We start from the raw sequence: 12,116 nt of genomic DNA on the forward strand, positions 1-12,116 counted from the left end.
TTTTCAAAAAAAAATTGGAAATTTTCTTTTTGACCTGCCTAAAGTTTTAAACTTTGACAATTTAAGTTTAAAGTTTTAATCTTTGTTTTATTTTTAACCTTAAAGTTTTAATCTTGACAATTTAAGTACTTATAGTTTAATTCTTTGTTAATTTAACCCCTTTCATTAATTGATTTTCACTTCTAATTCAAAAGTTTTCATCTTATATACATTTAACCCCTTTGAATTAATTTGATTTTTCACTTCTAATTTAAAAGTTTCCATTTTGCGATTTAACCACTTTGATTTTTTTTTACTGATGTGTTTGTAAATCTTGGTTTTGGAGGGTTTGTCAAGAAAAAAATGGTTATGAATATGGTTGTTGTAACCCGGCTTTGAGGGTTTTTTAAAAAAAATGAATTTTTTTACTTTTCACTCAAATGTATTTCATAAATTACCTTTAACGTAAAACTATTTGTTTTTTTACTTTTAACATAAAACTTTTTATCTTTTGCAATCTATGCTCACAGTCTTTTTTACTTTCAACTTTGGCCCTTATAATTTTCATTTTCCGGCAAATTTTTCGCTTTATGCTTCGTTCTAAATTTTGTGACTAAACACATCGAAACGTGCGTCTTTGGTTTTAACGTTTTTACGTTTCGTTCTAAATTTTTGCGAGTTAACATGACGCAACGTACGTGTGTGGGTGAACGTTTTTACATCGTCTTTTTCTTCCCGTTTGAAAGGTTCAACATAACGTGCGCATCCTAAACGACTTAGTTATAACTAAAGAATCCCCGCCGCATTGCGGCGGGTCGTAATTCTAGTTAAGAAATAAATGGCATCTTAGTCTACGTGGTTTGGTCCATTTTGTCAGTTTAGTACAAATGTTTCATTTGTTGTATTTGGGTTTCAAAAAGGTTTTTTATAGGTTACAATTTTCGGTCTAACTATGACTTAACTCGCATGCGCATTACTTGTTAAGGGAATGCCTAAGGGACATTATCAGTCAGTCTTCATTTCTTTTATTTAACCCATTTATTCTTCATATTGTATTTCCCCCTCTGCATTTTCGGCGCCCTCTTCACACCCTATATAAACAGAACCTGAAATCCTAAAATTCCCAATAACACAATCCGACGTAATCATCCTCTCTACCTACCCTTCAATCTTCATCCCAATGGGCATATGTCCATGCTGGTGCTACATATTGTAATATCGAACTTCGGTCGTAGAATGCAAACAATGGCATCTACCCGCTAGCCTATGCATTGTTCCACTAATTGCAACAATCTCCTGTGTGGGATCATAACATCAGGAGGAAACAACTTCTGCAAATCAATAATCACCTCCTGTTTCAGCTCCGGTTTAGTCACATTACCACGCGAACATAACAACAATGACGAAAGCTCACGAACCCGTGTTTGATCAATCAGAAAGACACGATATCTCAGTCCTTAAAGTTCTTAAAGCATCAATAAACCTATCAACATTCAAAACTTCCAAAAACTTCTGTTCTAAAATCACAAAAGACGCCAAATTCACAATTGATTCATCAAGAACCGATAAGTTTCGCAACGAATTCAAACTTTCATCCCAATTCCCATCAAGAACCAGTTTGATGAATTCATTAACTAAACCTGATGAAACTGCAATGCCGGATTCTTTTTCAAGATTTGAAATTGTATTTGTATACCCAAAAGAATGTAATGATTCTGCTATTAGTCTAACGAATTCAACTTTCTTGATTCTCTTTGAACCGATTGAATCATTGGCTAACATTTAAGCCATTGATGATTGTTTGAGTTTTATACGTTTGAATGGTGGTTCAGAATCAACACCTCCCATGAAATATACAATCAGGCCATACATAATTTGAAAATCTAGTAAATCAATGAACCCAATTCAGATTACAAGTAATCGGTATCCAGATTCCAAAAAAGACAGAGAGATTTTACCATTGTTTGCATTTATGCGAAGTTCGAATTACAGTATGGGCACCACATGGTGTAACACCCCGAAAACGGGTTTGGTAATTAAACCACGTTAATACTAAAAGACGGGTAAAGTACCGATAGTGGTAAAATTTACCCGGAAAAATATTAAGATTTATATAACTAAACCTAATATTTAATAAAAAGGGAAAAAGAATGCCCTTTTGGAAAAATAAAGTTTATAGAAGGCCCGAGTTAACGGGACTTAAAATAAACTGAGTCATAAATTCCCCGAACCCATTAAGTTAACTAGGAATGTTTAACCTAGTTAATAAGTGGGAATATTGTTAGAAATAAGAAGGTTGTGGCCTACTTGATAACTAACCAAACAAGATGGGCCAAAGCTGGATAAATTGAAAGTTTAATTATAAAAACAAGGTTTAAAACAAAACACGCATATGTGTGTGTGTTCTGTTCGACCAGAATACTCCCCAAGAGTTCAAAACCCTAAGTTCTAACAATATCATCAAATTGAAGGCTCGAATAAAGCTCAAATTCACAATTGAACGTGAATTAACAATCACCCAAGCTAGGGGATCATAAGGTATGTAAAATTTTGATGATTTGTGAAGTTGTGAAATTTGAATAATCATCATAATCGTGAATTATGAATGAATTATTGAAGCTATGAATGAATTAGTGATGTATACTTGCTTAGGAACAAAACCCTAAGTGAAAATTATACATATGATGCTATGAATTGAATGATTATATGATTTACCACACTAGGATAAGTGGGTTTTAATCATATGATGAAATTGATGATATAATCATGAATAGAATCATCATATCTGATATTAATAAGATAATACTTGAACAATTTAGGTATTTAAGTATATAAATCATACTTGCTAAGTAGTGAGTTTAGTATGATATGATAAAAATTGATGATATGTTCATGTTCAATGATGTTTAATATCATTGTGTATTAATTCGGTAAATTATGATTACAAGAACTTGGTTAATAAGTGATTAAAACGGTAACATAAGGATGATGCTTACTGGATAATTGACCAAGTAATTAAACGAGTAGTTGAGCTACTTCGTGTAATTATTTATGTTAATAAGCAGTTGACTTTTAAAAAGTCAAACTGACCTTTGATATGATCGAATGAAAAAAAAATTGACATAAGAATCATAGGATGGAATAGTCGTAAATGATTATGACTAATATAACCATCTTGCAAATTATAATGATAGTTTGACGCTTGACAAGCTAGGTGAAAGCTTGGGAAGGAAGCGGGTCAAACAAATCAAGAATAAAGGAAAAGTATAATTCGGATGCAAGGTAACTAAAGCTTACACTCTTGTTAAATTATAGAATATTTCTTATTGTATTGATTACAAATAGGATGAATTAACAATTGAATTATGATGTTCCGACACGACATGTAGGGGTCGGAACAAAAGACAATAATAAACCATGTTTAATGGTTAAAAAGGACTAATACGATTATTTAGTCATGCAATGACTAATAGAAAATGAGTTTTTAATGGTTACCTTATAGGGTAAACCAACATAAACATCAAGGGTTAAACGGTAATTCGGTCACTCGTTGACAATAACCGTTAGTTTTTAAAGACACTTTATGTCGTAAGCCATAATGGGTCAAAAGAGTTAAGAAATGGGTTATAAATAAAATGACCGTACGGTGTAAACCAGAGCGAGTAATGTAGACGAGATGGTAATAATGTCATCTCGCAAAGATAAACGGTCATTTAGACCAAACGGGTCAAAAGGTGAAGGTATCACCCTTTGACAATATCGACTAATGAATATTTGTCGAGTTATGTGCTTACAGGAGAAAATATCTAATGGATATTCGTGCCATTATTAATTAGCGGTTAGTAAAGCAAGGTATTAAAAACGGGTCAATATATTGATCCGAGCAAGCTATGTATAATAGGTTAACTACTCATTTAGAACTGAAGGTTCAATGAGAGTTAAATAAGGTCAAAAATGGACATTTGGTTATCTTTCTAGGTAAACCGAGTGATTTAAATTGTAGACATTGTGTTTTGAAAACATAATGATTATTTAAACAAGATCATAGTTTAATATGTGAGATTTTGGGTCAATATGCCTTTCAAAATCATTCATCGTAAATGAAAGGCTTAAATGGACCAAAATGCCATTGATCGACAAATCAAGCAAACGACCCTTATGGGTTGTTTATAAATAAGTCATTTGATCAAGTAAATACTTAGGACACGTATAAAAGCGAAAGGTATGATTCTTGTGAGTTAAATGCCTTAAAATGCGTTTCGCCGTAAAATGATAATCCAAGGGGTAAAACTCGGAATATATTGATCACCACATTAAATCCACCACAAATATAGTTGTGGTGGAAGATCATTTGATAAGAAATGTGGAAATATGAAACTAGAAACGAATGAAAGCGATTCATGCTTAAAATATGCTTAAATACCCTTAACGGGTCAAAATAAGCATATGAGCGAAAACGGGTTAAGAATATGTAAGAAACCCGTGGTTTGGACCTTGAATAATAGGAAACTGATATAAGATGAGGTTCATGATAATCGGTATGCAGCACACTAGTTTTGTTTGATAAAATCATGAACGGGTCAAAAATTGGTATTTATATATTAAGCCGAACGCTTAAAAGTCTCAAATTTTGTTAAACCGGACGTCGGATTTTAACTCCATGTGATAGAGAATCGAATTACGATCACGTAAGAAGAAACGTGACCAAAAACAGATAAAAATGATCAAGTTATGATCATTTTAGTCGAAACTTGGATTGCTGGATATGTACAGCAACAGAAGCAAAGCATTCTGTCAAAAACACACCCTCGCGTCGCGCGACAGGGTAGGCGAATTGTTGTCACGGCCCGCGACGGGTGTCGCGTCACGCGACAGCCTGATCCTCATCCCGTCGCGGCACGCGACGGGTTAAATGTCTGCAATTTTGTTGCTGTGTTTGTTTTGGGTCTTAAGAACTTGAAAAACACATTATAAAAGTATCATAACTAACTCATTTCATGTTTAATGAAATGTAGGTTGCTTTTAGGTGCCAGAAGAAGATCAAGCTCGATAAAGAACCGAACACGATCAAGAATTCAAGCTTCCGCATAATGATTCGTCGGCACGTTTTCAACGGCGAATTTACATACCAAATGTTGAAATGTTTTATTTCTTAAAATGTTTTAATAAATTCGCATTTTCAAGTGTATGATTAATTGTAAATACACTATAATAGTTGAAATTTATATGAAAATCGTATAAATGGACTAAGGGTCTTACACATGGACATTGCACCATTGATGAAGATTGAAGATAGGTAGGAGGGATGATTAGGTCGAACTGTGTTAACCTAGAATTTAGGGTTTCAAGTTCTGGTTATATAGGAGGTGAAAGGGCGCCAAAAAGAGAGGGAAAACAATAAAGAATATAGGGTTAATAAAAAGAAAAATGAAATGACTAAAATGCCCTTGCTAACTTAACATTGCACCATGTGTTTCAGTTGAACTAAAAATATATTAAATCTAACCTAGTTAAACTAAAGCGTAAACTAAGAATAAATATATCCACACAATATGTTGCTCTTCATCATTTGTATAAATATATCTTACTAAAAAATATATTACCTATCTACCTTGATGCTAATGATTAAACCTGCTCAAATGTTTGGTTGGTTCCTATTTTGAAGTTGGGATTCTTTACAGCGAATATAGTGCCTCAAATTATAATTATAGGCAAACTATTATTATCTATTTAAATTTTAGTATGTTTTTATGGACTTTGAAGGGTTTGTGTGTAAATTGGATTTTCAATCATGTTTTGTATTTTTCTTTTATAATTATTCATCATTGAGTATAGTCACTAAAGCGCTAATCAAACAGATATATTTTATTCGATGCAAAATAGTTCAGAGGGGTAAAATAGTCATTCTGCATAATCATTCAGAGCTCCAATCAAACAGCACTTACTGGCTCAGAGTCTCTTATCCGGTCAAACATCTTACTAGTTCAGCACTTACGCAGTCAAAAGTTGCCAAACAGCCCCTAAATTGGCCAAACATAACGAAATACTCATCATAAATGGTTATTCGGCCAAATGGAGGAATGTTAGACAAAACTCATTTAGATGTGGCCTTAGCCATTTATTTAGTCAAATGACTCAATGGGCTCGTAAGACATATAGGTTATAGGATTCCCCCTTGATGTCATTGAAAATGCACACCTTATGCATAGAGAAAAACACGCCAATAACTCTCTCTTTGAGATTTACATCAATCAAGGACACTATAATAAGAACCAAATCATAATCATAATCGATAAATGGAATCATCATATTTTTTCTCTAAGATCTCGATTCTTACAAGTAAGTGTGATTATGTTTGTATCTAATTTATTGATAATGATTGAAACTACGTAATTAGAGTTTATGTTTTACCGATGATCTTATGCTAAATCATCAGGTCACTCTATCACAAGACATGTTGATAGCAAGTGTCAAGTATCAAAACACTACCAACATAAAAGCTAATGTATGAAGTCAAAAAATTTCATAAAAAACACACCGGCCATGTGTTAGTTAGTACCCCAAATGCGAATCACACCAACTATGTGTTAGTTAATAACTTGTCATCAATTGATAAGCAAACATCTAATAATAAGTGTATATATAAAAATAAGAAGCTTACCCTTTTGCACCCACCACTACCAAGATCAAGCACTTCATTCAAAGTCAAATATTAGATTGACGGATATATTTTACACGACTGAAGTATGTAAGCGTGAAAATTACAAATAACAAATCAACATAAAAAAGTTGCCGTTATGAGATCTATGCATCACAAACACATGATATGAAATAAGGATAGACGATCTCATGGACCACAAGTAAATATTATTCAACAAATCACTAAACATCTTACAAACCTTTAATGTGTGAAAATAAAGGGGAGTGGTGGGATGCCATACTCGCGCATGTTCTAGGTAGTGTTAGTGTTTTAGTTTCACTATAACCCTTAAATAGCGATTGTTTTCCTTTTGTGGGATATGAAGAAAAATAGTCACAAGTATCTCTCCAATATTCTATCAAGTTCTTTTTATTTTCTTAGGCAATCGATTATTGGTTGAAACCACATCACAATAAAGTGGCTTCACCATGCCCAAACTAGATAACCTCCCTTTAGTTCGTAGCCCTACAATACATTTATTGCGTTATGTTTTCCTCAGTGAATCCAAGATTTTAATAATCGGGCCGTAATTAAACCAATCACGTTACATATTCATTGATTGGACGAGTCAAATCGGTGTAAAAGCGGATGAGATCATAATTAATATAAAATGAAATAGTACATAAACATAGGCCCAATCCCCAAATTAATTATTATATATATACAATTTACGTCGATGCTTGTGAACAGTATAACATTTACTCAAATTTTTGCTCTTATTTACGGTAATGCCATCTTTCCACCGCTCAAAGAACATCCACAATTCATCTGCCATCATTGTGTTTACGGATCAACCATGGGACGGCGCCGGAACTATGGTTCTGCCATGAACTCTTGCCTGCCGCGATGAGAAACCTGCCAACAGCTAAAACGGGAATTGCTTTAGGATTTCGACCAAAAACGCTCTAGGGTTTCGACAAAAAATGAAAGCTTCCGCCGATCATCTTCACTTTCGGGTTTAGGTATAGCTATTTTGTTTTCCTTTTGGAAATTTCTAAGATGTGTATATGATTCGTTCTAAATAGGATATATGTGCCAAAATTCTAATCTATTAAGTGCGGTTGGTGTGGGAAATTCATATTCAAAATGTTGACAAACTGCAATTTTAGGGCTTTGGAATTCAAATTGGGTGGGAGACCTTTGAAGCACACGTATAATTTTAGCTGTAAATTCTTCCCCAATTTAATCGTTTTTCTTTTAACTGTAAATTCTTCCCCAATTTAATCGTTTTTCTGCACACTTTGTACTTACTTTTATTTGATTATTGACATGGGAGTTACCATTGTGAGGACGTGAGATGCAATAACCTGGTGTCTTTGAATTGAATTATTATATAATTATGAAGCATGTTGCATACAATAATGCCATTGTTGCAAGTATAGTGTAGGTAAACTTTTGAAAGACTGGTTGTATGGTAATGTAGTGGATACAGAGGTTTTTGTTATGCATATCATCATATGGCATTTAGAGAAGAATATCATACTTTGGATAAAGGAAGTCTATGTAAGGTATGTTCTAGGGGTGATCAATAATGCTGAATTAACATGTTGTAAGTAGTGAAAATGGATGCAGTTATTTAGAAAATGACCACTGATTTGGTCTTAGATATGAGAAACTGGATGCATACATTTCTGCTGCAAAACTTTATATATGTTGGTCCTTCCATAAGTTCTCTATATGTGTATACATGTGTATCTATTTAATATAACTCTACTTGATATTAACTTTAAGTGGCGGTTCGTATCACATCAGTTATCGCCACATGTTAGAAATATGAGGCGCCAGATATCCCCCTTACCTCCTCCCCCTCGGTGTTACTTTTGTACCCGATAACTCTATTTTTTTCCTTCACCATTCTCCCTGTCACTCCGAAACTCCCCGTTGTTCTTCAAACGGTCTCTAATAGCATCTGTTTACCGCTGCTTTTTTTTGCCTAGGTAAGCTTGCGAACGGGACGTTTTAATGATGTCTCCGTTTATGTTCGTCTTAACTTTAACTTACTTTTGTTTTCATCAACAGTTGTCCACTTCCGTTCTTGCTGTGGCCATTTTGGTTCTGTGAGTTGTAGTGCTGCTGGCATCGGTTCTAGCTGTTTTGCATCATGTTCGAAATGGAGTAGTAAAAAAGGTATAACATGATCATGTGAAAAAATTTAAATTGTATTTCCACTTTTCTTTCTTGTGTAATTTCAACTTTTTAGGTTTACGAAAAAGATGCTTGACAACTAAACTTTATAGAGTATTGCACACAGAAATACTAAGAAATTAACGTGTTGGACTATACTTTTTTATGCTTTTAGCCATATAGGACTATTTTTTGTATTCTCTTTTCGGTTGCTATAAGGAGTGCATCTAAATGCGATTCCCATCGAGTCTTCGTCGTAGCACCCGCCGCAACGCGCGGGTGAAAAAAACTAGTATATATACAATTTATGTCGAACCTTATCTACAGTGCCAAAGGGCACTTTAGGTATTCCCCACAATTGTTGATGCGAAAGAAAGGCAATAGAAGACAATTGCAAGATAGAGAGAAGGGAGAAAGACTAGGGTTTATAACTCAGAGAGAACGCCTCCGTCGAGTTAAGGTTAATACACATTTCTCCTTAATTTAATCCTTCTAACATTAACCTCACTCAAAACTTTTTACTTTGTTCGTTCTACCATCCCAACGCTCATGTGCTCTGGGAAACATCCTCACCTTCCATGGCTATGAATTACCAATCCATGATCAAATGTTTCCATGAACGTTGAAAAGTGAAGTTTATCTAAAGCATAGAGAGTTAGGTATTTTCGGAACAATTGATTGATTATTTAAGGGAGAACGTGATTAATTGAAGATACAACGATATTCTGTCTAGACAAATTGAAAAGTGAAGAGCTAGATCACATGGAATTGAATATTGTGAACGGGAGATACATTTTGATCAAAAACAGAGCGATCTAAAACAAGGTTGTTCAATATTCACAAGGAAGTAATTCTTACGATTTATTATTCAACCAAACATCTCATCAGTAGTGGTTAAGATATACTTAGTTATCACCTATACTATAAACCATATACTTCAACACAATCACAACAAAAGCATAATTTATTAAGCTCAAATTAATAAAATTTAAAGAAATATAATTTTTATTTTCAAATATATCAGGTTACACTCACTATACGCTTAACTGTAATACATATAATAGATTGTACAAGGTTAAAAGAAAACAATGAATATGCATAAAATGTTACTTAAAAAGTTACACCGGTCATAATATAATATAATCAAGGGTTGGTTTTTCTCAAGTAGATGCCTGGTGGGACTAGAGGGACTCCTGGTATCGCACGTGTCGGAGGTAAGGGAATCGGAAACGCGGGTGGCGGCGGTGACGGCGACGGAATCACACCCGGTACAGGCGGAAGCAACGGCGCTGGCGGTGGCGACGGAATCACAGGTGGAACCAGCGACGGCGGCGAAGGCTGTAACGGAAGTGACGGTGGTTGAAACGGGTTCGGAGGAAAACCGAAAGTTTTTTTGCCGGACAACTTAACATTCTCCAAGGATTTTTGGCCGGTAATGGGTGGAAGTCCAGGGAGCCGTGGTAGCGGCGGAACTAGGGGCGGAACGGGTAAATCCGGCACCGGAAGAGGAGGAAGAATATCGATAGGTGGTAAGAAGGGTGCTGGAGGATCAGGAAGTGATGGTGGGAAAGTTTTTCCGGTGAAGTCTTTTTGGTTACATAGTTGTGGTTTGAATGTGAAAAAACCGGCGGAAAAGATGTGGGTGCCGGCCTTTTTGGATTTGAAATGGATTTCTGAAGAGGTGGCTGTGGCTGCTACTGAACAGTACGGTTTGCCGCTGCTGATTAGTGTGACTGAACATCCTTTGATTTTGTGGACGTTTTTACCGATGGAGATTGGGAGTTTGGCTTCAAATTCACCATTTTCGTTTGTTTTTACTTCTGACTGGAACGTCTGTTTTCCGGCATTCTTGCATTCTACCGCCACCGTTGCCCCTACAAAAAAAAAAAAAAAAAGGAAAATCACGAAAAATATTAAGAAAATATATTTTTGAGTTGAATTGGAAATAGACATCAATTTTCAAGTTTTTAAAACTATTTAAACTAATCAGATTGCATCAAGTAAAGCTTCGTTAGCTGAGGCGGTTAGTAATCGGATTGCACAAAAGGGACGGCTAAATTGTCGACGTATGACAAAAGCGCCAACAAAGTTCTCGCTTTTTCGAGCTTTGGAAAAAACGCCGGCTCAACTCCCACTTTTGTCGAGCCGACGCTTTTGTCTACATTGAAAATTTTGAAGTCAACAATGATTATTCTTGTACTTTTTCCTAATAAATAAACTTGGCTTTTGATATTACGAAATTAATTAGTTGATCGACTTTTGTTTTTTATTCTTAGTTTCCACCGATGGACAGATAACACTTGTCACAAATCACCGACATATTAGACCCTCGATTATAATCCCCTAAGCCACATTTTAGTTTAAAAAAAGACTTTTTTTTTTTTTTTCGTGGGGCGTCTGGCACAACAATATGGATATGGTACGCCAAAACAATATAATCTGTTGTGTCATTTTGAATATGTTGTACCAGACTGAGATCTAACCGAAAACACTTGTTGCGCTTTAGTTAATTGATAATTTTAGAAAGTTAAGTCTATTTTGTTACTTTTCTCAGTCAAAATGGATAAAAACAACAAGACAACTACAAGAACCTGAAATGAAATGGTTGGATTTGGGCACTTGTTGACGGAAGCAAGTGTCACAGTAGACGGTTCCAACAAGCGTGGCCGCAGAATGCGGGTGTTTCCGGTGTCTGGCATAGGAGACACCGTTGAAGGAGAGACACAGGAAAAACATCACGAATGAAACCCATGAAGACATTGTGGAAACTCAGTATGATTCGATCTTCTGCTGAAGAAGCAGTTGAGTTTATAGGGGAAGTTTCCAATTCACGAGTTTGGATTCATTATGGCAATCATGAAAAAACCAGTATAACTCCAAACCAAACCAGCAGTGAATAAGAGAGCACCTTTTGGCTTTTGCTATAAATATTTAATAAATTACAAACATATTATTGTGATAATAATTAAAAATAATAATTTCAATCCAATAGTATTAAACAGTTTTTGTATCAAAAACACATACTTATAATTATTGTTATATGACTTGTAAAACAAACATAATTCAAATCACAATTTACAATTAAATGGTTTGAATATTTTTGTATTACAGTATAAGTTAGTTCGTTGTCTCGGTTTCTCGGGTCTGTTTCATGTTTATTGTGCTCTATCACGGGCGTTTTGGCTGTTAAAGGAAAAAAAAAAAAAAAAAGACTATTTTCACTTGTGTGGTTGTGTGGGTTAAGTTGTTATATGTTGGAATGTAGATGCAAGCCGGAAGGGGCAGATAGATGGGACCAAGATTGTTCACGGGA

At 34.8% G+C, this 12,116-nt stretch overlaps 1 protein-coding gene and 1 long non-coding RNA gene across 2 annotated transcripts; one reads left to right on the top strand and one right to left on the bottom strand.

Moving 5' to 3' along the window:
• The first annotated feature begins 7,364 nt into the window (after positions 1-7,364).
• On the top strand, positions 7,365-8,959 carry LOC118482175. The gene is made up of 2 exons (XR_004867595.1): positions 7,365-7,641; positions 8,699-8,959. It is a non-coding gene; the product is annotated as an uncharacterized LOC118482175 (long non-coding RNA).
• An 826-nt stretch (positions 8,960-9,785) lies between these two features.
• LOC110910008 (proline-rich protein 4) lies at positions 9,786-11,901 on the bottom strand. Its single transcript, XM_022154722.2, has 2 exons — positions 11,395-11,901; positions 9,786-10,677 (listed from the first exon to the last, which is right to left on the bottom strand). The coding sequence occupies exons 1-2, from the start codon at positions 11,561-11,563 to the stop codon at positions 9,947-9,949; spliced, it is 900 nt and encodes a 299-aa protein (XP_022010414.1). The 5' UTR covers positions 11,564-11,901; the 3' UTR covers positions 9,786-9,946.
• Positions 11,902-12,116: the final 215 nt, after the last annotated feature.

Source organism: Helianthus annuus, chromosome 9 (genome assembly GCF_002127325.2).
Source record: "Helianthus annuus cultivar XRQ/B chromosome 9, HanXRQr2.0-SUNRISE, whole genome shotgun sequence".
Taxonomy (NCBI): Eukaryota; Viridiplantae; Streptophyta; class Magnoliopsida; order Asterales; family Asteraceae; genus Helianthus; species Helianthus annuus.